Here is a 25,063-nt window from a genome sequence, read left to right as displayed (position 1 = left end):
CAAAAAAAGCAAATAAGTATCTTTTTATCCTTTTTTCCTCCTCCTCTTATTCTTAAGACATGGTCTCACTATGTATCCCTGACAGACCTAGATTTTTTGTGTAGAACATGCTAGACTCACACTCACAGAGACCCACCGCCTTCTGCCTCTAGAGTGCTGGGATTAAAGGCGTGCATCACCATGTCTGGCAGAGTCTTTCTCATCATATCTGATTTATTGTACCAGTGGAAATGTCTAATAAGAGTATGTCTACAATATTACTAAAAACCATTTCATTATGAATGAGTAAAAGAAGATCCAAACTTTAGGTTTGTAAGTTTATGTATCAAAATTCCTTTAAAAACAAAACTAAGAATCCTGAGATAAAATAATGTTATATAAACAGTCCAAAATCTATTTAATTTTTGAAGGTTTTGTTTTGTTTTGTGTTTGGTGAGTTTGTTATGCAATCTGGGTTGGTTTTGAACTTATTACCCTTCTGTCTTAACTTCCTGGGTACTGGGATCACAAGTATGTGTCAACCACACCTGTTTGAAGTGTTTAAGGTTCAGAAAGGAGCTTCATAAAGTATTTTTTAATTCTTAGTTTTCAATAAAAGCAAAAAAAATCTTTTTAAATGTAAATCTGGAACTAGCCACAGAAATAATTTCCTTTAAAAAACAATGACTGTTTGCACCACTGCTGATGACAAGCAAAGGAGTTGGATCATAAAAATACCATCCCAGCACTCAAGAGGCAGAGACAGGCAGATCTCTGTGAGTTCAAGGCCAGCCTGATCTACAGAGCAAGTTCCAGGACAGACTCCAAGGCTACACAGAGAAACCCTGTCTCAAAAAACAAAAATCAAACAAACAAAAATCATCCAATATCAAAGAACATTTTGGAGTTTTAAAAATAATTTAATGTGCATATTACGTGTCTGTGCTTATTGTGTAACATGTGGTTATAACACATAAAATTAATATGAAATATATTAGCCATTTCAATGAGCCATGCACCATGTTTCATACATTTTAACCATTAACTTATTGATCATATTTTAATAGCATTATGATTTTTTTCATAAATTTCCAATCTTCATGAATCTTCTAGAAAACACAGCACAAGTTTCAAGGCATAAATAAACCTAACTACAGTTTCTGTTTCAGTAGATTCTTCCAAAGGAGGCCACCTGTCTCTCTTAAAGCTTGGTTTAAAAATGTACCTACTCTTAGCCTTTCCCTATACTTTTAGCTTATATTCATATCTATATTCAAATTTTACTATGATAAGACATAGCTTCTTGTAGCATTTTACTTACCTAATTAATTTAATTGAAGCTTTTCACTTCTCTGTGAGAATAGAGGTTTGCAAAAGATGCTTATGTCTCCTATGGTTGATGTAGTCTCCTGCTCTGAGTCTGCTACTTGCTATAATGCCTCTTGCAAAACAAAGGCTCAATAAAACTTTCAATCTTCCATAGGAAATAATCATAGTTCCACAGATGACAGAGTAAAAACCATAATGTATAAGTTTGTCTTGTGTAAATATTTATGCTTGAGATCTATGGAAACAACCAGAAACTGATTTTCCCTAAATGCTGATAAATATCAAATACTTGGTGTTTCCTCGAAATGAGTGGCAGTGTGTCCTCAAGCTTGAATGTTTGCTGTCAAAAAGGAGAGAGACAACTGATGTGTGAGCTTACACAGACAGAATCTGTGTGGTAAAAATAGCCCTCCCATTGGCTCAGACCCACTCACCACTGTATGTGAGAGCCAGAAACATGAGCAAGGCAGAGTAGAAGGAACCCAACAGTCTACCATTCAGACTTTCCCAGTCATTGCTAGCTCAGGGTGACAGAGGACACATCATGGTTTCCTAGCCCTAAATGTGCCTACCACACGCATGCTCCTCCGAACTACACAGTGGTCCGTCATTTTGGTGTCACAAAGAGATAGAGGGAGAGTGTTCCTTTCCCAGAGGCAGTGACATGGGCATGCATGAGACAGGTGTGAGCCACCTATGACAGTAAATATCTCAGCTGACGGGCTCTTAGTCAGGTCAGGTTAGGGAAACTGGAACCCAGACCAAGACAGGGCAGATCTCAAGGGGCCTCCATCAGGTAAAAGTTCTAAGTTTCTCAATCAACAAATGAGAAGTGAGTGATGCTAAAGTTTAAGGACAGAATTCTTACATCACACTCACGGTGCTGTGCAGAGAACTCTAAAGGAGGGTAGGTAGAAATGAGAAGAAAAGGAAGGGTGAGAAAGAGCAGGTCGGCTAAGGGAGGCTCGAATTCAGGGCATCTTGAAGGTGGGTTTCTGTGAGCTTGACTTTGGTGCTGTGTCTTTGACAACAAGGAAGGGTAATATTGAAACCACATCAGTGTTTGTTTGAAGCTGTTGCCAAGGATACTGCTATCATGTAACACCCACAGTTGAGGGACTGTAGTCACCTTTCAATACTTGCTAAGAAGCACTTCCTCCTTTCTGCTTTTACAACTATGTCAGCATGTTTTTTAATTCCAAAGGTCTATTCTACTTTTTTTCTTTTTTCGTTTATTGAAAATAGATTAATTTCTCATCATATATATATCTTGATTAGAGTTTCTCCTCCCTCTACTCCTCCTAGTTCCTCCCTACCTCCTCTCTCCTTGGGATTCACTCCCTTTCTGACTCTCATTGGAAAATCTCTCATTTAGAAACTCCTATGTCCAACTTTTTATCTTGCCCCCAACTGCCAAGAAGCCCACAGAAAATGCCTTAGTCACAAAATCTGTTAAGTTCCTATAACTAGACACTTTTTTAAATCTTCTTTTCTAGGATCTTACTACTTTTTCATATTTTATTAATATTGTTATGTCCTAAGTAGCCTCAAGTATGTTTCAGAAGAAGGTAGAATTAAAACACATAAAACTGTTTATTAAGCATCTTTTTTTAATTGGGAACTAGAAAACAAAACCTCATATTAACTAGAGAAAGATGGAGAGAAAAGACAAACAGGAGAGGAAGGGAGGGAGTGGGGGAGAAAGAGGGAGAAACTAGACATTACACTGATTCCTGTATGAAGACTTGAGGCCCGGCAGTGTTATTCAAATGTCTCTGCTGAGGAGAAAGGAAAGGGAGTAGGGGAGGTGAAGGATGGGGGAAGGGGGGTGGGGACAGGAGAGGGTATCTCAGCATATTATTTTAAGAACCTGTTGCCTTACCTAACTAAAAACCACCCGTGTTCTGGGAGTACTCCTTCCCCTATGAAGTTTACCTGTCAGTTCTCCTGAAGGGGTCTCAACTAAACAGGAGAATCTTTTAATCCATAGCTAGGGTTTCTGAAATGTCATGGACCAAGATGGCCACAGGCTGCAAAGAACATAAATTAATTTCAAAACCAGCCTTGTTTGCTCATCTACAAAACATTTGCTTCCTGGAGCCATTATGAGATTCAATGGTACAGAACAAGTGAGCAACGGCCCAACCACAGCTCCTGTTATCAGTGTAATTCTGTTCATCTAGTTCACTCTCTGCTGATTCCAAGAAGAGCTCACACAACAAAGGGTCAAAAGAGGAAACAGACAAAAGAGGAAGTAGATACAAAAGAGGAAGTTAAAAAAATGAGAACACTTACATCAAAGCTTTGCCAAGGAAAAGGTACCAGTTAAGAACTATGACTAATTCGTAGGTACCAAAAAAGCAAATTCAACCAACTACAGATTAGATTACTTCTTTAACTCATTTTGAGATACAGTCTTGTATCCCAACCTGCCATCAAACTCATGACCTTCCTGCCTTAGCCTCCAGGTGCTAGTGTCCAGGTCAGTGTCCAGCAACATGACCAGTTCTAAAAACCCATCTTTACAGGGCAGGTACAGGCTTTTGTTCTTGTCATTAGGCCCTAGACAACTGTAGCCAATGACTAAGGTGTATTTCTCGCTAGCTCTTACAGCTTAAATTAACCCATTTCTATTAATTTCTATTAATCTGTGTATTGCCACAAGGCTGTGACTTAGCTGATAAAGTTATGTTCTCTGTTCTGATTTCCCACCTGCTTTACTCTGCTAAGCCATTGCCCCAAACAGCTTTATCCATCAACCAATAAAAGCAACACGCATACAGAAGATCTCCCACATCAGTTGGCTATGAGGCCTACTGCTTGGGATTTTATGTCCGTCACTGTAAGCTTTCTCTTATGACTGGAGACATAAGAGGTACTAGAAGAACAAACTGTTGTTTTTTTGAATGGTTGTGATGTCAAAGTGCATTCTAAATATTCATGTGTATATATACAGAACTGATCTCAACTTTGGTCAGATATTCTGTTGCCAGTGGATAGTGGTTGATACAGAGACTCATACATAACTAGTCAGAGTGCCAAGTGTAAATAATACTGATGATGAACCTAGAAAAGATTATATTGAGTGAGGTAACCTAGTCTCAAAAACACAAATGCTTCACTTCCTCCCTCATCGGCAGTTCCTAGTTCCAAATCTTCATAAGTCTGTACAAAACATGGAGTAAATGCATCAACCAGGAAGGTATAAGGAGACAGTTGGGTGGCTCTGGAGAGGAATAGCAGGATACAGGTGACATGAAGGAGAAAACAGAATACCCAGGTGAAGGGAGGTCGATACAGAAGGAGAAGGGAAGACAAAGGACAAATAACAACGTTGTTTCACCTTGAGGAATCATAGCATCTTGTATTTACCTAAAATTATATACAATATACAAGTGTATGTGTGTGTATATGTGTATATAATCCGAAAGGAAGTTAAGTCTCTTGGGCTGACACTACTTCTCCCAAGAACCATAGACTAGCAGAAAACCCCAGGAACAGGCACCAGAAACCTCCTTTGGGGATTCCCAAAACAATGCAAATTATAGATGCAGCCCTTGGTTGCCTCTCAGGGGTTAAAGGTGAACATCTGTTGATCAAGACCCATGTGCTTGGGACACAGAAGCTGGAAATGATCTGAAAGTGCCTTTCCTGCAGTCTGTCTTTCACATTCTAAATAACACTATGGAAGCTGCCTCGGGAGAGAAGCAATTTAACAATTCCACCGAGCTGCAATACCTATGAGCCATACAATTACCCACATGGCAACATATAACAGAGCAATAAGTGGTCCTCACGTGCTGAATGCAACCAATAGCTGTTTAACTGGACTGAGGCCCATTCCACAGGAAGGAAATCTTGCCTAGCAATGGGACTTCCGCAATCTTCCAGAAACTAGTAAGGAAAAAGCCCTTAGAAAAGAATCTACTGCCAGCACTTTGCTAGACCAGCAATAATACCTAACTACATTCTAAAGCTTATCTCTATACCCATAGGAAAGCGTAGCTTTCACCCCTCATCAAAGAAACAGCTCCTCACAGAAAACGGAGACCATGACAGGAAACCACAAAAAGACACAATGCAAGATCATCAGATCCTGGAGAGCTCAGCCCCAATGCTTACATCTCTGTCACAGATCCTGCATTCATGGCTTCAGAAATGTTGAGAAAAAGGGATTGGAGAGATTGTAAGAGTCATAATACGAAGAAGGCGGCTGTGAAACTGGCTCTCCTGGGAACGGCTGCATAAACAAGACTGGAACTGTAGCAATACCAATGGATATGTTAATGTGGAAGTAGGAAGTTATTGTGATGTTCCACCCTTAACGAAGAACTAAAGGCAACTGATGACTGCTGGGAGAAGGAGAATTAGCATCTCCTAAGGATGATGTCCAGTTAAGGGTGGTCAGCCTTGAAACTATCTACACACAAATGACAAAGATAGACTAAGCCAGTTATATATATACACACACACAGACACACACACACACACACACACACACACACACACATAGCTGGGAGGGTATAGAGGGAGGAAATGAGTGGTGAAGAGTCACTGTTGCCTAAGCCTTGCTTAGGATGCTTTTTGTGAATCACTAAATAATTAAAAGAAGAAGTAACAGCAAAGTGTCAGATTTGAGGGCTGAGAGACAGCTCAGTCTTATACCTTGCTGGCCATGCATGCATGAGGATCATAATCCAGTTCCCACGCTCATCTAACAAGCTGACCCATGAGTAGGCAGAGAAAGGAAGATGCCTGAGGCTGGAGAACGAGCCATCCTAGCATAAACGGTGAGCCCCAGATCCTAGTGAGAACCTTTATCTCTATAAAGTAAGGCAAATGGCCATTTTGAGCGACAACACTGGAGGTTGTCCTCGGTCCTCCATACATGTGCACCAGTACATGAACACGTACATATGTGTGTACATGCAAGATATGTCAATACCATCTCTGTTCCCAACCCTTAAGAATAACCCAGTCCCAATTCTTAGAAATATTCCCTATGATTCTTGGGTGCACCTGCACGACTTTTGATTCAGCTTTCTGAGTCATTCTTTCTTGTTCTTGTATAAGACCCTCATCCCAAATCTTGCAGAAACCTTGACACCAAGACTTTGTTTTGCATGCCCTGATTTGAACTCAGATGCCACACTTAGCAGGCAGCTCTCTAGGTCTGATGACTGACCCAAGACCTTGAACTAGGCAAGCAAGCACTTTGTGGAGAGACGCTGGGGGGTGGGGGTGGTGAAAGGGAGTTCTATTTTTAAACCTCCCAATCCCAACTATGTACACTTTTGTTCAACACTGCTTGAAATCAGAGAAGTAGCTTCTTCAATGTGCTTCCATCCTGCTCTCATCACCAGGTAGCTGAGAGAAGTCACCTGATGTGTTCAGTAGGATTGCTGAGAACCTCTTAACAACACCCAGGCTTGAGCGCTGTTTACACACACTTTCGTTTTCAATGTCCTACCAAACTTTCCACAACCACTGGCCAGGTCAACCTCTGCTTCTGCCTCAGGCAACAACGTGCGGGCTGCCTTCCCCACCCTTGCTGTCAGTCTTCCCACGTACTTTCATCTCCTGCTCCGGTCACCTTTCCCTGGTTTGTTTTCTAATACTGCATTTAAAACTACCCCCCAAATTAGTGCTGTCGAGATACGATCACTTCTCACCATGCTCACGTGTGGCCATTGAGGAAGCTGAGTAAGTAGTAAGGTTGAGATAGCCTAGCTCACAGGGTTGGCAAAGAGGAACTAATGCTGATACTGGCCCTGAGTTCAGCTGGGCCTGGGCCTGGTTCTACTCCTCATGGGTAGACTGGGCTTCGCTCCAGCACAGCAGTCTCTGGGTCATCACAGTTTTATTTCCCAAGAAAGGGGAAGCTTCAATGCCTTGATAGGTCCTGGGCCTGAAACTGGAGCTGACAACATTTCATACTCATGTCAGCTGAAGGCAATGGTCAGCCAGGCCCAGGCCCAACGTAGATTTTAAAAAACCATGTGAACATGTGGGTGTGTTACAATCCATCATCTTAGGACAGGGCAGGCTCTCAATATAACTTCTATAAAAACTTGCCTATTGCTTACTTAAAATATCATTCTAGGGCCTACATTTGTGGTACAAAATCTAGACCAATAAATCCAGAGGCGTGGTCCTGGATCTGAAAATATCAGCTCACCAAGTCTCGTTACTCTGCTTTAATAAGGTTTCTCGGGTTTAGTCTGCATTTTCTAGTATTCTGGCCTTGAAGTTCATCCCTGCTACATTTTATCGTATTATCGCTTCTTTTCCTCACTCACTACCCTACCCATTTGACCACTTTTGTGTTTTTAGGTTTGTCTCCAGGCATGAATTAAAGTGTACTTAATTCCCTACGACACGTTTATAAAACAAAGTAGCTATTAGTATATCTATCCTCAGCCAGCAGCTGCCATGACCAGAACCACAAAGAGGGCAAGTATGTGGGCAAAGCAGACTTTTCTAAACAAATTTCCCAGTATAATTTAAAAGAAAAAAACAGGCCAAGTATGGTCACTTTATCTCCCCAGTTCACTGGTCTGTAAGAACAGGACAGTGCTGAAGATGACGCTGCCTTCGGACTATGGCAAAGTCTGATTCATTTGAGAATTACACAAGCGAAACCCAGGCCAGCCTCTGTCAGCACAGCGGACTGAAGTGCTCATGCTTGGTGGCACGCCAGGGTGGGTCTGCCTGCTGCCCTGAGCTTCTGTGAGCGGGACCCCTTGAAATCTTTGACCTTCAGTTAGTAACCTGGCACAAAATGAAACGGGGATGACCTTCAACTCCAGTTCGACCTGAGCCCCCTTCCTCACTAAATATTAAAGCAGAAAGAAAAGACAACAACTATGGAAATACGCAGGGGAAATAATGATTCATAATTACTGTCAGGTGGTAGAAACAAAAAGAGAAAACAGACAGTCACAAACATTTCTGTGCACCCAGTGAAGGCTAAATCCTTAAACGGTCCTTCCGAAGACTGTGCTCAGTCAGCTCATTATTGCTCTATGGTGGGACAGTCAGGTTTTCTATGTAGCTATGGACTTGGGCTCAAGAAGTTAAGTAACACCCCAATGTCATGCAGATACTACTGCACTCCTGTGTCCACTTGACCCAAAGTCGAATCTTCCAATAAAATGTATTCTTTATCTCAATGCATCTCTTCCGTCCCTTAATTCTATTCTGATTCTGCAACCTGTGGCTACAGAAGTCAGTGCAGTTTCTTTAATTCAAGCATTTGAAAAGCTTTTCTGCACACATATTCCTGCTAAATTCATGAAGCTCGAAATTTTGATGACTCTCCTCCTATTCAATCTCCTGCCTATAGCAGTTCCATTAACAGTTGATTATCCTCTAGCCGTCTACTCCATGTATTTTTGAACACATATAATACGTTAAAATATTCTGTTTTATTTTTCTTTTATAATAAAAATTAATATTAAGTGTTCTAAAACTTAGCTTTTCATATACTCTACCTTATACATACTATATCAATATTTTGATCTACTCAATGGTAGTAACTACATAGTATTTCATCCTATGTATATATGGTAACTATTAAAATATCATCAATTGGTGAACACATAGGTTGGATATAGTTTCTTATTATTACAAATAATTATTTAGTTCCAATTTCGTGCTTATATCTGTCTTTGCTGGGTCGGTGCAAAAAGTGAAATTTTTTATCTGAAACTTTACTTTTAGAGATACTGGCAATTCTTTTCTGCAAAAAATGACGTGCTGCTTTATGAGTTACCAGCTATGTGTCAAGAACAACTTGCCCACAAGTAAATATTTAATTCTGCTTTTAAGGAAATAGAAAAAACTCACTAAAATAATGAGACTATTGTATAAACTTAACTAAATGACCTCTATCATTTCTACAAGTTTGCATAAGGACAATTTCCTAAGTCATCTTGTGTTCAAACTCTAAAGACCAGTTGGGGTAGACAAGACTTTCCTAATTTGAGGCAAATGTAGATATTGAAAAGGAAGGTGAGAGCATTTACATCTCTCGTGTAAGACAGGAATGGGAAATGTAGCAAATAGAAGTCAGTATTTACATTATACTGGTTATATTGATATTTATATTGCTAGCATAACAAGCCTAAACTTTACTATAGTGGCTCTAAGCTATTAACTAGGGCTCTGGCGAAGATTTGTTGGGTTTCTACCCTGTAGCGGGCTCAGTTCTAGGGCTGGGTATTCAAGTGAAGGAGACAAACCAGGACGCTGTACTTTCATACACTCTAGGCTCAGGGAGACACATACTCATCAATTAATTAAATATTTTAAAAAGAATGATTTAACAGTATTTTTGGAGACACTGGGGAAGGGGAGGAATACCTTAGACTTGGAGACAAGGTGAAACTTCTGTGTGTGCGCATGTGTGTGGAAGCCCGATCACAACCGTGGGTGGATCGCTTCAGATGCAAGTCACTGGTTTCCTTTTTGTTGTTTGTTTGCTTGTTTGTTTGTTTGTTTGTTTGGAGACAGGATCTCTTGTTGGTCAAAAACCTGTTGATGAGGCTAGGCTTCCCTTGCTATCCAGAGAATGCCCTGCCTCTGCCTCCCCACTGCTGGTACCAAGATGTGCACCACCATAGCTAGCATTTTTTTTTTACACAGTATCTAGGGATGGAACTCAAGTCCTTGTGCTTACGTGCATGTGTTTGACTGGATCTTCCCAGATCAAAAACTCTTGTCTCGTGAATACTAACTTACGAGATCCTTTCTCATAGCCATTACCTTCAGTTCTTGCAACTACCTTATAAGGTAGGCGTCACTTTTGTCCTCAAAGGGCAGGATTTGAACTCAGGTAGACTTAGTACAGTAACTGAAGTGTGGAATTTTTGTCGCCTCTTAAAAGTCTCTTCTTTTACCTCTTTCAGTCCCTCCTGCATTGGATTTCACCACTGACAAAGGATGTACTGTAAGCTTAGATAAAAGACTCAAATCTCCGCCACACATTGTCTAAACACTACCAAGCTGGATGGCCAGTGACTACGCTTTATCTTCAGAGTGATGCATATAAAACCATATAAAAAGTGCCTAGCAGAATCCCTGGCACAATGTATGTCGCTGTCAGTTGCTGAGTCCGCAACATGCTTGGCACTGTGCTAAGATATATATATATTTGTGTGTGTGTGTGTGTGTGTGTGTGTGTGAATGTCATAAATATTAAATCAGTGTTTTTCTTCCTTGACATGCTCGATCCAAACCTGACTCTTTGGAAATTAAACTGGTCAGTAAAAACATCTCCTGTTCATAAAACCAAAAATCTTTATAGCAGTGAGTTATAAGGAACTGCAATTGTTGAGAGCCTTATGTATCTCTTAACTTACAGAGGTAAAGTACTAATGAGGAGAGTAAAGATCTGAGCTTAACTCACAACCTAGAGAGAGGTTTCCTCTCCAGGAAAAGAAAAAGTTAACACAAGAGCTATACACACATGCACACACACACATTATAATATGTATTATTTTCCAAACCAACTCCATGAACTGTAAAGTTATCTCCTTGAACCCTTTGTGCTTTTTTGATCTTTCAAAACTGAAAGCTCAAGAAAATGTTCGTACTTATTAACTGAGCTTTACAAAAATAAAAATTATTTTCACAATTATGTTTCAAATCCTTCAAGTCAACAGCACAGCAACACCCTTGCTTAAAACTGTTAAGTCAGGAAGACGTGATTCCAAAATGACGTCACCTCACTCACTCATTCAACAAGAATCCAAGGCCTTACTCCCTTTATGTTAGCTGGAATGAAGCAGAACTGAAGAATAACATCCCATTTCTGACTACAGAATCATGGTCTAGTGAGCACAAATAAACCCAGGAAAGGCAGCCATGATTTAGATATGTGAAGGACTACTTCCAGAGTGTCATGATTTATTTAAACCACATAGAAATGGCCACTATGACACTGGACAGGGAAGCCACTCCTTTTCAGAGCACTGAGGGGTAGCATTGTGTGTGTGTCTGTGTGTGTGTGTGTGTGTGTGTGTGTGTGTGTGTGTGTGTGAAATAAAGTCAAATATATTCAGCATCACTGAACTTCAGAGAAGGACTGGAAATCTGGAATATCTACGGAACCTAATAAATTACCCAAATATATACCCGCCTCTCCTCCTTCTTCAAATTCCTCTTTGACTCACAGTCGGCATCTCCCTAACAAAAATGTGCAGCTGCCCACAGTGAGAGGGAGAAGGGTGGGAAAGAGTGAGCACATGGCTGAGGCAGGCTCCCGGGCTCTATTCTGCATCGATATCAGCAATATTGATTTCCAGATGATCCACTCCATGTCTCTCCTACTGCCCACCCCCTTCTGTTACTGCAGAGCACTGAATCGCCTGTGTGTCCGCTTGCTCCCACTGAGAGGCCCGAATCACCACACAGCAATATCAATCATGCCTTTATGATTCATCTGGACTAAAAGCCTGAAGTGAAATGATAATGCACTAACCTGTCTCCAGTTAATGGCAAAATAATGGTTGCTTGAGAAGAAAACACAATGAAGGACAATCTCATTTCAGGGCTGCAAAATAAGGAAAGAGGCAGTTAAAACATTTTTCAAAAGAAATATTGGTACAATCCCGAGGCCGAGCCAGGGAGTCTCATCTCAAATGAGTCTCCCTGAACACTCCCCACTTCCCTTAAATGGAACTCTCTAAGATGATCCGCTGACTGCTCAGCCTTGCTCTGAGTTGCCTTTCATTTTATGTAATCAGTGCTTCTCAGCTCTCAAAACACTCCTCCATGACCCCCCGAGGCTTATGTCTAGAAAGAGAATAACTAGAAGGATTCTAGGCTGCTGCAAAATCTTTTCTTAGAAAAATGTTTCTTCCTTTGATCTTCTACTTCATCTCTTTGCAGAAGGCCAGGCCCTTTGGGTAATTGATAATGAACTCCTTGGGGCTGAAGAGAAGCAAGCCTGACTTAAGTCATGATAAGTGTTCAAACAAACTCCTCCTAAAGCAGGGATACTTAAAGGATGAAGTAATCATTGTTTTATTGGGCATTTTCAGCTTCCCGATCTGTCTTCTAGATTTCAGGTACAGAGTCACTCCTGTTTCTAGAAAAGTGTATGCTCAGCTCTGAAACTAAGATAAAAGCGAAGCCAAAGGTCATACTTTTGAGCACTGTTGCCTGTCAGTCATCATCTTTTATTCATTTCCTGAGACATTTAATTAGTAACTGAGTGAGTAACCTTGAGCCAGAGAACAGTATATGCTATAGAAATCCAACTTGCAAACCAGAATCAATGAAAAAGAGCCCCGTAGTCGTCAGATGTTACACTGAGACGCTCCACTGCTTCTGATTAACACTGTATGGCATTCCCAGCACACTCTAGGATTGAACTGGAAATTTATAAACAACTGTCCATTCCACTTTGACAGTTGCAGATACAGGGTCTTGTTTATTATTCTTTCCTAGACTATTTTACCTCAGAGCCTGCCCAGGAACCAGAGTGCTCTCGTTGGCTCCTGACGCAGGAGACTGATGATTGAACATGGACAGGCATACATTTTTATAGGAATAGCTCTACTGCTTGCCAATAACCGAAAGCAGGGATTGCCTAGGCCTCTACAGATTGTTTGAAGTTACTTGCAACATGACTTTCAAAATGTTTTGATCATCCGAGCCTGTTTTACAGAAAACATTTGGGCTCACAAGACTGAAGGAGGCAATATTTAATGACACAGCTCCGATTTGTGTCCTTTCCATTACCCTGATAAACTTGCACTTCTTCCTAGCATTTTTTTTCTTCTTCCAAAAAACCGAGGGGGAGCCACAAAAACATGGTTTCCAACGGTTATTTTTAAATAGGAGATGCCACTAATTCCTAGTTACTTCTAAATAAGAGACTAAGCTGGATTTCTTAGCAGTCTTGCTTTTTATAGGCGAGGAAAACAGTGTTTGCTAGTGAAGCCTCCTGCATATATAGAACAGTTAAATTTTAAACCAGCCACACACCCACACATTGTGTAAACACGACTTGTTTCTCTCAACACACACACACACACACACACACACACACGTGCTTTTTCTGTTGGTGGGTTATTAGCACATGTTCATTTAAAGTTTCCCAACACTTTTTCTCCTTTTGAATGTGGACGTTTACGGTGCTAAGGGTGTGGAATTGAAAATGCAGTATGGATCTTCTAAGAATAAAACTTATTTTTAATGCAATAAATTATGAGAAAGCATAAGTCAAACTCGAAACAGATGAAAACCGGGAAAGGAAAAGACATTAAGAGTTGCATTTGAAGATGTTTCCTCACGGCCTGGGCCAAGTTTCTGGGAGCCAGATGAAACAAACCTTCAAGGGACAGCTGAAAGACTCCACGGAACATGTGGACAAGGGCCACCTTGAGACGCTTAAAAGTCAACATTTCAGGAAAGGTCTTCCCTACGAGGGGTTTTCAGAACAGGGAGACCAGGCTTTTGATGAGTTTCCTCTCCAATACCAAGAAGAATGAACTGGGGAGCCATACCTCACAAACCTTTCTGTAAGCTGCTGGACAAAATTATAAATCTCAATCCAGTTATTCGCAACACTCCCGGACCTGAAAAAAGAACACAAACGGATCAGCAAAACATAGGGCTAAACTGCTAATGTTTCCTCAGCTTCCTAAGGCTTGGGGCCGGGGTCCTGGCCCCTCTTCAAAGTGAAGTACAGGTTCACTTTCGGAGCTGAAACTTCACAGTCTGGACTGAATCCAAGAAGCCAAGACCACCACACTTCTCTGGGGGCAGCTCGCTTGTGAATTGTTGAGAGTGAGACCCGGCTTTTCTGAGGAAATGCAAATCACATTGGGTATATTAAGGCTTTTTTCCTGGCTCTATGAAAGCGCTGTGATCAGGACAAAATTAGGCAAACTTAAGAGAGTCTAAAGGGGTGTAGGCGAGTGTGATAGAGGCACCAAGGAGCTAAAAAAGTCCTGGGGGTGAAACAAACTGCAAGTAACCACTTCCCAAGAGACCCATTACTAAATTAAGCAGCTCTCTGGAAAGCCTAGTGGTCCCTGGATCCCACTACCCTCCCCAGCTTTTTGAAAGGAAGCAGTAACAGGACACCCTAGGGAAGAGTTCTCACACCCCTTCCCCAGAACCCAAAGACATTTCAGCTTCAGTCCCAGCTGACCCAGCGTTGCCCTCACAGGATGCCCTGACCCCTTCACTCACTTGTCCAGGACGAAGTACAGGTCGAAGGCTTTTTTGCAAGAAGGCTGCTCCTGGGCGTGCAGCAACGACCCCGGACCGCCCACAGCCAGCAGCCACAGGCCAGGCAACAGCCAGCTCCCAGGGCTGCGCGCCCGGGGACGACCCGTCACCATCCTGGGGCCGGGGCCCGGCAGCTCCCACTGGCTCACAGCCCCTTGGGCTCCTGTCTCCGGCCTCTGGGCTCTCGGGTCCGCAGAGCTGAGATGCGAAGAGGCGGAGTCACCAAGGACTCACTCTGGGGTCAGAGGCTGAAAGGGACTGGGACGCTAGCTCCAGGCTCAGCGCCACCCGACAGCTGCCACCGAGAAGGGAGAGAGGGAGGTCCTGGGAGGACAAAGGGAGTCTCAGCGGCCGGCACAGCTGCGGCCGGAACTCTGGACAAATCCCAGTGGGAGCGCGGTCCAGTCCTCCCCCTCCGGATTCGGGAGAGCTGCTGCAGACAATAAGGCCCGAGGCGACAGCTCGCTGGATAAGTTCCTCCCGGGCTAGGGTCTAGTCTTTAGCGCCAATCCCGGGCCGGAAAGCTGACGTCTAGCTGCGGTGGTGAGCTGGGGACAGACTCCTGGGGACCCCACGATCGCCGCGGGAACTCAGCCGAGTCCTCCCCTTCCGCCTCCCTTCCTCGGACCGCCCAACTCCTCGCGGCGCTTTACAACTTTCTTCCCGGCGCCAGACACCCGCCCGGAGCCACGGGGCGATCCTCTGCAGGCGGGGGAAGCTGAGCGCCCGGGGGACCCCAGGACACCCCAGACCAGGGTGCGCAGACCGCTCCACTCTCTCGCGTGAGGCAGTGTGAGCCCGAGGGCGGGGCGCCGGGAGGAAGCCCACAGAGCCACACAAGCACACTTGTGGGTTCGTGCTGAGCGGCGGATGACTAAGGCCTGCCAGATTTCGGAAGAGAGAGAGAGAAGAGTTCAAAAAAACACAAATGTCCTCTGGAAACTAAACATACCCAACTCTCCCGCAAACCTGGGCCGGGCGGGTTTTCCCAGCTGTGCTGCCACAGCCCCCCGCGTGGTCTGGAGACGCAAGACCAGCTGTCTCCTGGAAAGTGATGGCCTTATGGCTCATCCCTCCTCACCCTTCACCCATCACACACGATGTAGTGACGCAGCGCTTAGTGTTTAAGAGAGGGGACTTCCTCTTTTCTTTCCTTTAAAAAAAGGGCATTCATTTGTTTCATTTCTTATTAATTCTTTGAGAATTTCATGCGGCGTATATTGATCGTATTTACTCTAACAACACCTCTCCTTAACTTCTCTTAGCTCGACCCTTTCCTCCCAACACACGCCCCTCAACTTTGTGTCTCTATTTTCTTTTCTTTTCTTTTTCCCCAAGAACCCGTAGACTCCAATCTGAGCTGTCCTTATTTATACTCCTGTGTGTGGGGCCATCCACAGGAGTAGGTTTGACCTACCAAGAACTACATTCTTAAAGAAAACTCCAACCCCCAGAAGCCATTGATTGTGCATAGTTCCAGGGTTACGGGTTGAGGACTCATGAACCCTTTCTCTTCCATACTAAAATCATGGCGGGCTTGATCTTGTGCCGGTCTTATGCAGGCAGCCACAGCTGCTCTGAGTTCCTTGAGTACCACAGTCTTGCCATGTACAGGAGACAATGCTTCCCTCTGGTCCTCCCTCACCTCTAGCTTTTCTGATCTTTTTGTTCACCCTCACTCGAAACGGCCACCCTTTCAGGATTGTACCTGCGCGTTGAGGAGGGGTGGGATTTGTGGCTGAGCATTCGGCTCACATTTATGCTCTTCGCTTTGACCAGTTTTGAGTTTCTGTATTGACCCCTGCCCCTACTCAAAGAAACGTCTCAGAGGAGATCTACACACTGCACTGCTCTCTGAAGAGAACGTAAAAGGGCGGTTTGCTTTATTGTCCTTTATTCTCCTCAGAGGAGTAAGTTCACTAATGTGAACACGGCAGGAGTTCTCCGCAGACTTACAGCATCAGATATGCTTCTTTCTGCAGAGTGGGCCTTAAAACCAATCAGAAAATGGTTGTTAGCCGATAGCATTTGTACCATTATTATAGGCATGGGCGTATCTTGCCTTGATAGCCATTGAGATTTTTAGACCTCATGGGTAGGTAGAGCTGTTGATTGCTATTCTCCCCTGGAAGCTCACATAATGATTTCTAAGACTGTGAGAACTAGTCTTCAGGGAGACTCCAGGTCAATTCCAACTAGATTCCTCAAAGATGAAAATGTGTGGTGTCTTCAGCAGTGGAATCTTAACATCAAGTTCCAGTAGGCAACCAAGAGCATTGGCAATGGTATTGATTCATGGGCCTTTGGGCCACCTCTGACCAATAACTTAAAGGGAGGTTATCCACACCTGGCATCTCACCCAGCCAAGAAAAACAAGTAATCGCTGGTAATGGGAAACTATATCTCAAAATGTTTTGTCCCACTCTCATTGAGCTCCAGTTATCAAGAATTTCACCTTGAAAACGCTAAATAGTTGAGGAGATAAATATGGACAACTTGTAAGCATTGAACAATGTGTATATTAATGGGTACAATTTTGTGTTTACGTATGGATCAAAAGAACAAATTTAATTAATAGCAATAAGACTTTATTTGGGGTGAGTTTGCCTGCTCTTGCCTGACGGAGGAAGGTCATTGGCTAATAAAGGAACTGCCTTGGCCCATTTTATTGGTTAGAACATAGGTAGGTGGAGTAAACAGAACAGAATGCTGGGAGGAAGAGGAAGTGAGCTCAGACTCCACAGCTCTCCTCTCGGGAGCAGACACCTCAGAGAGACGGCATGCTCCCAGCTCCCAGGCAGACGCACACGATGAAGCTCCAACCCAGGATGGACATAGGCTAGAATCTTCCCGGTAAGCGCACCTAGGGGCGCTACACAGATGATTAGAAATGAGCCAAGCAGTGATTAAATGAATACAGTTTCCGTGTAATTATTTCGGGGCATAAGCTAGAGCTAGCCATGTAGGCAGCCGGGTGCCGGGGACACAGCCCCGCTGCTCGTATTACTACACTTGCCAAAGTCCTATAGGAGCTTAGGTGTGTATGCAAATTTATACTTATTGACCCTGAACTCTTGCTCCTCTCTCCCTCCCCTTCCCTCTCCATCACACCCACTGTGACTTCCACACTTGCATTTGTCAAAGTAGGTCTTAGAGCTTTCAGTGTTGCTGCTACACAGTGACTGGCTGATGTGAGGTACCACCTCCTCCTTTACAATTTAACAATTTCAGTGCTTTATTATAAGAGGCTCCCGAGGTGCTGGTAGACAGCTCTTTTGCATGTTTTGTTTGTCACCACCTATACTAAACCTTTTATTTATGATAGTTTTGATTTACAGCCAGATATGTCACTGTCAGCTCTTAGAGGATAGGAGACAGTCACTTTAAGGAATATTTATTGAGGACCTATTATGTCCTAGGAACTGTTGAGCTAATGACAGAATTCTGATAGCAAATGCCTTTCGTGAGACTGGCAGTTGGGTCTCCATTTTCAATTTTACTTTGAATCAAAAGAGAATTACACTTTAAGTACCTTTACCAACAAACACCATACCAGTATATATAACCTGATAAAATCCGAGGTATATGAAGTGTGGCAAAAACTGTGAATGTGGTTGTTTCAGGAAGCAATCTGAGCAGGTGTGGTACAGGATGCTGCCCTTGATAGGGAACTTGAACTTTTGTTAATTGACTTCTTTTGTCCCTAGCTTCTTGACTCATTGCTTGTTCATCTTTTGGACTTCACAAACTAGACAAGCAATCTATCTTCTTTTATACATAAATTATAATAAAAATACATGTTATGTACTCAACATTTCCTTGATTACAAGGCCAATAGAAGTAATTGATATACTAAAGCATGTCTCTCATGGTTTCTTGGTTGGCTTGTGTAGGTGATGAGCTCAGCATGGTTCTAGAAGTCTTGCATTTCCCTTACTTGCTCATGTAAGATCTACAGCAAACCAGGAAATGACCTCACATAGCCCAGATCAAAAGTCAATCAAATCACTTTCATGTAATAAATATTTGTAGGCAAGTCGTTTGTTATTAGGGTAACCAGCTGTCCTGATGTGCTGCCGATTGTGGAGGGCACAGGGACATGGGGTAGAGCTAAAACTAGGTCGGTACCTCCCTGGGAGTGTCCCTGGCAAAGGCTGATGCTGGCCATGCTTTTCATAAGCAATAGTGAAGGAGGATGAAATCCAGAACACACTTGGGAAACTCTCCAGGCCTTGTAGGGCTAAGACAGCAGCAGCACTGCTCTCCTCTGTCCCTGTCCAAACTAACTTTCCTTTCTCTCTAAGAATGGGAAAAGGAGCTCAGAATCTCAGGGACTGAGCTGGGAGCAGAGGAAGGGAAGGAAGGAAGAAGAGATGAATACACATATGTATGTATGTAGGTATGTATGTATATAAAGAGGGGAACTAATTAGAATAAATTCATATAACAAACTAAAAACATGAATCATCTTTCTAATTATTTGAGTTTATATATGAAGAAAATAAATCTGGTGACAAACTCAAAGTTTGAATATATCAACTTATTATAGAAAAGCATAAATAAACCCAAAAACATTAAGCCTCAATTAAAGAAAGATAGAATAATAGAATAATGTGAGTTTATGCCTGGTGCTTATTGGTTTTTACTGGACTTTTACTATAGATCGTTTCTACTGCCTACAGATCTGCTATGGACTCATGTTTCATCTTACGTAATTATTTATGAACTGATCTCTGGTAACCGATGTTTATTGATACTTAAGAGATGGATCCGGGGTGAAGAGCAGAGACTCCACTTGCAGATGACTGAATTTCAGCTCCCAGCACCTAAATAAGGAGGCCCACAACTTCCAGCAGCTCAGCTGGAAGGTATCCAAGGTCCTCTCTGGCACCTGTGAGCAACCTGCACATGCATGTAAACCACACAAAAAACCCATATGTATACATAATTTAAAAATAAATTAAAATACTACATACTCTGATCTCAAGAAATGTGCATAAAAATTTAATTTGTTTCTGTTTTCCTTTCACCAACAAATAATAAGATAATAAGAAAGTAAGTGACAATAATGGAAACCATTTTCAAACACTTTTTAGGTCTAAAAATTCAAAATCTATATCACTTACAAGTAGGCTTCTTTGCTTGACATCCATAATGATAGACATGACTCTCTTAGATGTCTAGTACTAGAAGTGATTCATATACACGTCACATGGGAAGTGATTCATTATATAGTATCTAAAGTGATTCAGAGGAGGAAGATAAATCTTTGCTACCTACAGGTGACAAAGCCTATTTTAGCTTTTACCAGGCATGGTCATAAAAGAACTAAATTTTCCCTATGTCTGAACTAGTTCCTGAGAGCAGTGTTGGGAGTTGTCCTTCCCTGAAAGTTCTCTGTGACTGACGACAAAGCATTTAAGGAGTATTAGAAGAGGATTCTCAACATCAGCATTTGAAAATAGATGCTTAAAACCCAGATTCCTCTGCCTCTGTTTCCACCAGTTGCTGGATGAAGGTTCTATGGTGATATTTATGATATTCATCAGTCTGACTACAGGGCAAGGCAAATTCGGGCACCCTCCTCTATTGCTTAGGGTCTTACTGAGGTAATCCTGGTGAATTCCTGGGAATTTCTCCAGAGTAGGTTTCTTGCTAACCCCATAATGGCTCCCTCAATCAAGATATCTCTTTCCTAGATCTCATCTCTGTCCTTTCTCCATCTCAACTATACCATTCCCTCAAGTTCTCCTTGCCCCTCCCTTTTCCCCCCAACCCCATGTTCCCAATTTTATCAGGTTATCTTGTCTATTTCGACTTTCCAGGTATATCTATGTATGTTTATCTTGGGGTTTATCTTGTTACTTAGCTTCTCCAAGATCATGGGTTATATGCTCAATATTATTTGTTTATAGCTAGTATCCACTTATGAGTGAGGACATGCCATATTCATCTTTTTGGGTCTGGGTTACCTCACTCGGGACAGTGTTTTCTGCTGCATCGGAGCACTGGACTAAGCTCCCAAAGTCCAGTTAAGAGTGGGAGAAGTTAGAATGAACAAAAAGGTCAAGAGCATGATAGGTACACCCACTGAAATAGTTAACCTGAGCTTATGGGAGCTCATGAACACCAGCCAGACTGGGAAGGAACAAGCACAGGACCAAACTAGTCCCTCTGAATGTGGTTGACAGTTGTATGACTGGGGCAGACTGAGGGGCCACTGGCAGTGGCACCAGGATTTATTCTTACTGCTTGTACAGGCTTTTTGGGAACCTATTCTCTTTGGAGGGATATGTTGCTCAGCCTAGATAAAATAGGGAGGGCCTTGGACCTTCCCCAAAGCAATGTGGCTTAACCTCTCTGAAGACTAGATGGAGGTGGAGTAGGAGGGTAAGTAGTGGGAATGGGAAGAGGGGAGGGAATGGGAACTTGGATTGGTATGTATAATGAAAAAAGATTGTTTTCTTTAGAAATAAATAAAACAAGACTGACAACTGCAGAAAAAAACCATATTTTGGCAATTAAAAAAAAAGGACAACACCCGAGTTCCTAGAAGGAAACATGAAACCAAGACTGCATGGAGGAGGTATGTAGCTGGAGGCTGCCTGTTCATTTTCCCAGCTGCCCAGACTTGAAATAATCACACAGAAACTGTATTATTACAACACTGCTTGGCCTATTATCTCACAGGTCTTGTTGGCTAGTTCTTATATCTTAAATTGACCCATTTCTATTAATCTGTGTATCATCACGTGGTTGTGGCCTACCGGTAAGTTTCCATCCAGTGTCTGGTGTCTGTCTCCTGTGGCAGCTACATGACTTCTCCTTGACTCTGCCTACTCTTTCCTATATGCTTGGAATTCCCGCCTTGCCCTATTCTGTGCTGCAATAGGCCCAAAGCAGATTCTTTAGTAACCAATGGTATCCACAACATACGTAGGTGAATCCCACATCGGAGGTGAACTGGGGAATCCTCTCAGGAGCAGAACCTATGAGAAGGAGGCAGGCATGGTCTCAAGCAGGACATGAACACAAAGGAAGCCTCAACAATCTTTAAAGGTAGCTCTGGATTTGAAATGGTCATTCATACTTGTTTGAAGGAGAACACAAATAAAGTTATCCCACACTAGCTCTGAACTGGGTATAATAAGGGGTTCTTTATTTAAAGGGGGGACTCACAGATCACAGTCTTCTATATGAACAGGAAACAGGAATGGAATCCAGCATCCAGGTGTGAGAGAGGAGAGAGAGCAATCAGACTGCACAGACTTTTTGTTACCCGAGGTCACGCCCAACCTGGTCCAGCCTCTCAAAAGCCATTGGCTGAAGGAGGTTACCCATCACTTGTTCTGAATTGAGGAGAGAGGGGAAGGTCTGGGTTTTGTGTTCCTTCATAGAAAAGTCATCAAATGTGGACTGCCCCTCAACATCCTTTGACAAGGCACAGTTATGAGGAACTCAGTTGTGAGCTGTCACTGGCAGTTTCTGAGAGTGAGGGGACACTATTACTTCAGCGTCCAGACCATCACAACAAGTCAAAGCCCTGAATCTACTTGGATGAAAGTCATCTTCTGTGTGACTTCGGGCCTTCACAAACCAGCTTAGGATTAGATGGACATGGTGGAAGATAATATGAGTAATGAGTATGAGATAATAAGATCAAATGAGTATTAACTTTCTACTGTTCTTTCTGTAGTGGCCCTACTCCAGGTCATCTGCTCATTTTTCAATGGAGTTATTCTAATAGTATTCCATCTCTCTGTGTCTCCGATACCATTTCTCAAACATAAAATGGATTGCGAAAATTACACACGTACTTACAGTCAATGGAATCTCATTTCCAAACAATTTATGACTCTCCACAACTTCCTGCTCCCCTCACAGGCAAGATTGTGTTTTCCAGTCTTACCTCATTTTATGTCCATTTTTTCTGATGCACATTCTGTGTGTCAACGCTCTCTCTCCTTTACTTTTCTTCCATTCCTTTGCTGAATAATTCAGCCAAAAGTCACTGGGCAAGGCCAACCAAATGACTATGGAGCAGCAGCGCAGAGCAGGCTGACTGAGATTGAGTGGAGTAAGAAGGATGCCCAAAGTGCCCAGAGAGGTGGTGTGGCATTGGTATTGGAACCTGTGAATGGTGAAGAAGACATCTACCTAAGACAGTGGTGTCTCTTCATGAATCAAAAAATAGGACTGCAAATGAAGTTTCCATGGAGTGAAGGGGAACACTGAAGTGTCTGAGCCTCAGAAGATGAGGAAGTCCTTGGTGTGAGAAAGCCTGTTTTAGAGTTTGGAACAATTCCAACCATGTGAAGCAGGATCAGGACCACAGATTCAGGGTCTGAGGAAAGTTTGTACTTCAAGTTTGACCTCTTTTGCAACATCTAGTTGGAGGAAGGCAGAAGGGTTTAAAGTATTGAAATCATTGTCTACAGTCAATGTCAAGGGCACTAAGCTCTCTCAAGAGGGGAAAATCGCCATGGCCCAGTCACCTTCCAAAGGTCCCATTTCTGAAAATCACCAAGTTACTTTTGCCATGATGTTTTATCATAACAACCATAACTCAAACTAGGGCAGAGTGTAACTATTTTTGAATAGTTTTTAAAGAAGTTCAGCATACATTGGTTGAGATGGAGCCACACTCTTCCATGTTTCAATCATTGACTAGTTCTACTGTTGTTGAGTAATAGTATATGCTGTGAACATGGCACATTTTGTTCCACCTCTTATCTACTGCTTTGAATGCAAATGTACCTCTGCACCTTTATATGTATCAAAGATAACATCAGTAGCAAGGATACAAAACTAAGTTATGGGACTGGGGAAGTGTCTCAATTAATAAAGTGTGAGGACATGAATTTGATCACCCACTTACACATAAAACACAAGTGCAATAGCACACATTTGTAATTTCAGTGCTGGAAGGAAAAAGCAGGGTACCTGAGCTAGCAGGTCAGTCAGTGTGCTAGAGGTTTAGTACACTTCTCTCAAAAAATAAGATGGATTCAGCAGGTTGTATAAATATATGCACATATGTGTGTTATGAATGCATACCACACACATATGCATCTAACAATAATAATAAAGGAAAAGGAGCCTATCAACTTGAACATGAGAGGGCATTAGTGAAGAGTTCAAGAAAGGATAGCCAACCAGGGGGTGGAAGTGGGCAGCTATAGGCAGACAAGGACACTAATAGTGTCCTTTGCTTTACAAAAGCTCCTAAGTTTCAGGAAGTCCCATTTATTTATGGTTGCTCTCAGTGTCTGTGCTACTGGGATTATATTTAGAAAGTGGACTCCTGTTCTCATGCATTGAAGGCTATTTTGTAATGGTAAAGGTAAAATGCTGTGGATCCCTGAGTGATTGCAGCTAGCAATGGGCCATGAGACCATGCCACAAATGGATAGGCACACCACACAGAGTAAGGTTGGATATTTATTTAGTAGTTTATAGAGGGGAAAGGGGAGAGGGAGAGAACAGCAGAAAGAGAGACACAGAGAGAGGGAGGGGGGAAAGGGGAGAAGGGAGAGATAGAAGCTGTCTCAGAGAGAGAGAGAGAGAGAGAGAGAGAGAGAGAGAGGGACTCAGGCTGGAAACTGAAGATTGGCAAATGGGGGAGGGAGTGGGCATGGTTTGTCTCTTAAAGGGACAGAGTAGACCATTACATTCCCTTCTCTTTTTATAATAAAAAGGCGGGAGTTTAGGTGCAACAGGTTAAAGGAATTGGGGCAGCGGATTCTCAAAACTTCTTCCTGCTTATTTGTGGGTGTCATCTTTTTGGGGGGGAACCTGAGAAGGCCAGGTACTGGTCACATCCTGGTCTGCTTGCTCCTGTCTAACATTTGTGGTATGGAAATAGCTGGTGTCTCTTACACCTGTTTAAGGTATTTGTAGAACAGAGGACAAAGTTAAGTTAAGGGAAAAAAAGTTAGGACCAGGGAATTGAAGGGGGTGTATCTGACCTGTTTAAGGTGGATCCTTCAATTTGGTGCCCTAGAACTCATGAGAATTCTTTGGGTTTGTGAAAACAGAAGTTTTAGACATATACATTCTATAAACAGTACCATATTTATGTCAGAATGACTGTGACATAGTTTTGCACAATGAAAAGTATTTTTAAGACTATGGAAGGCAACATGAGAGAGAAATTTGATAACTTGTATTTGTCCTCACACCTTTATAACTTGCAGGTCTTGTATTTGTATTTGTACTTTACTGAAATTTGTTTGGTAAGGTTATCCTTTTAAACTGACAAAACCTCTCAGCTGTCAAACTGTATCAGAGATCTTTGAGAAGGACAAAATTTTACTTGAGTTATTGGTTTAAAAACAACAGAGAGCTTACTTGGTTGGCATCTAGAACTATTCCTCGGGGTCCTCCATGGTCACTGAAGGTCATATTTGCCTTTTGCTGTTTAACACAGGGCCTACCAGGCTCCAGAAAATCATCTGGGCTAGAAATCTGTAGGAAGAGTAGCCTACCTTAACCTGAGCATCTAGGCTGT

The 25,063-nt window shown here is 42.5% G+C and overlaps 1 protein-coding gene across 1 annotated transcript in view; it reads right to left on the bottom strand.

Moving 5' to 3' along the window:
- Positions 1-15,592, bottom strand: part of Antxr2 (ANTXR cell adhesion molecule 2) — a 122,911-nt gene extending 107,319 nt beyond the window's left edge. The window contains exons 1-3 of the mRNA XM_041671572.1: positions 14,515-15,592; positions 13,824-13,895; positions 11,792-11,863 (exon numbers count right to left, since the gene is read on the bottom strand). Of these exons, the coding sequence (XP_041527506.1) occupies positions 11,792-11,863; positions 13,824-13,895; positions 14,515-14,666 (296 nt within the window). The 5' untranslated portion in view covers positions 14,667-15,592. The remainder of the gene's footprint in view (positions 1-11,791; positions 11,864-13,823; positions 13,896-14,514) is intronic.
- Between the last annotated feature and the right edge of the window lie 9,471 nt (positions 15,593-25,063).

Source organism: Microtus oregoni, unplaced genomic scaffold (assembly GCF_018167655.1).
Source record: "Microtus oregoni isolate MIOR12 unplaced genomic scaffold, Mior012 000021F_ref0000039, whole genome shotgun sequence".
NCBI classification, from domain to species: Eukaryota; Metazoa; Chordata; class Mammalia; order Rodentia; family Cricetidae; genus Microtus; species Microtus oregoni.
This window is presented reverse-complemented; position numbering and strand designations above follow the sequence as displayed.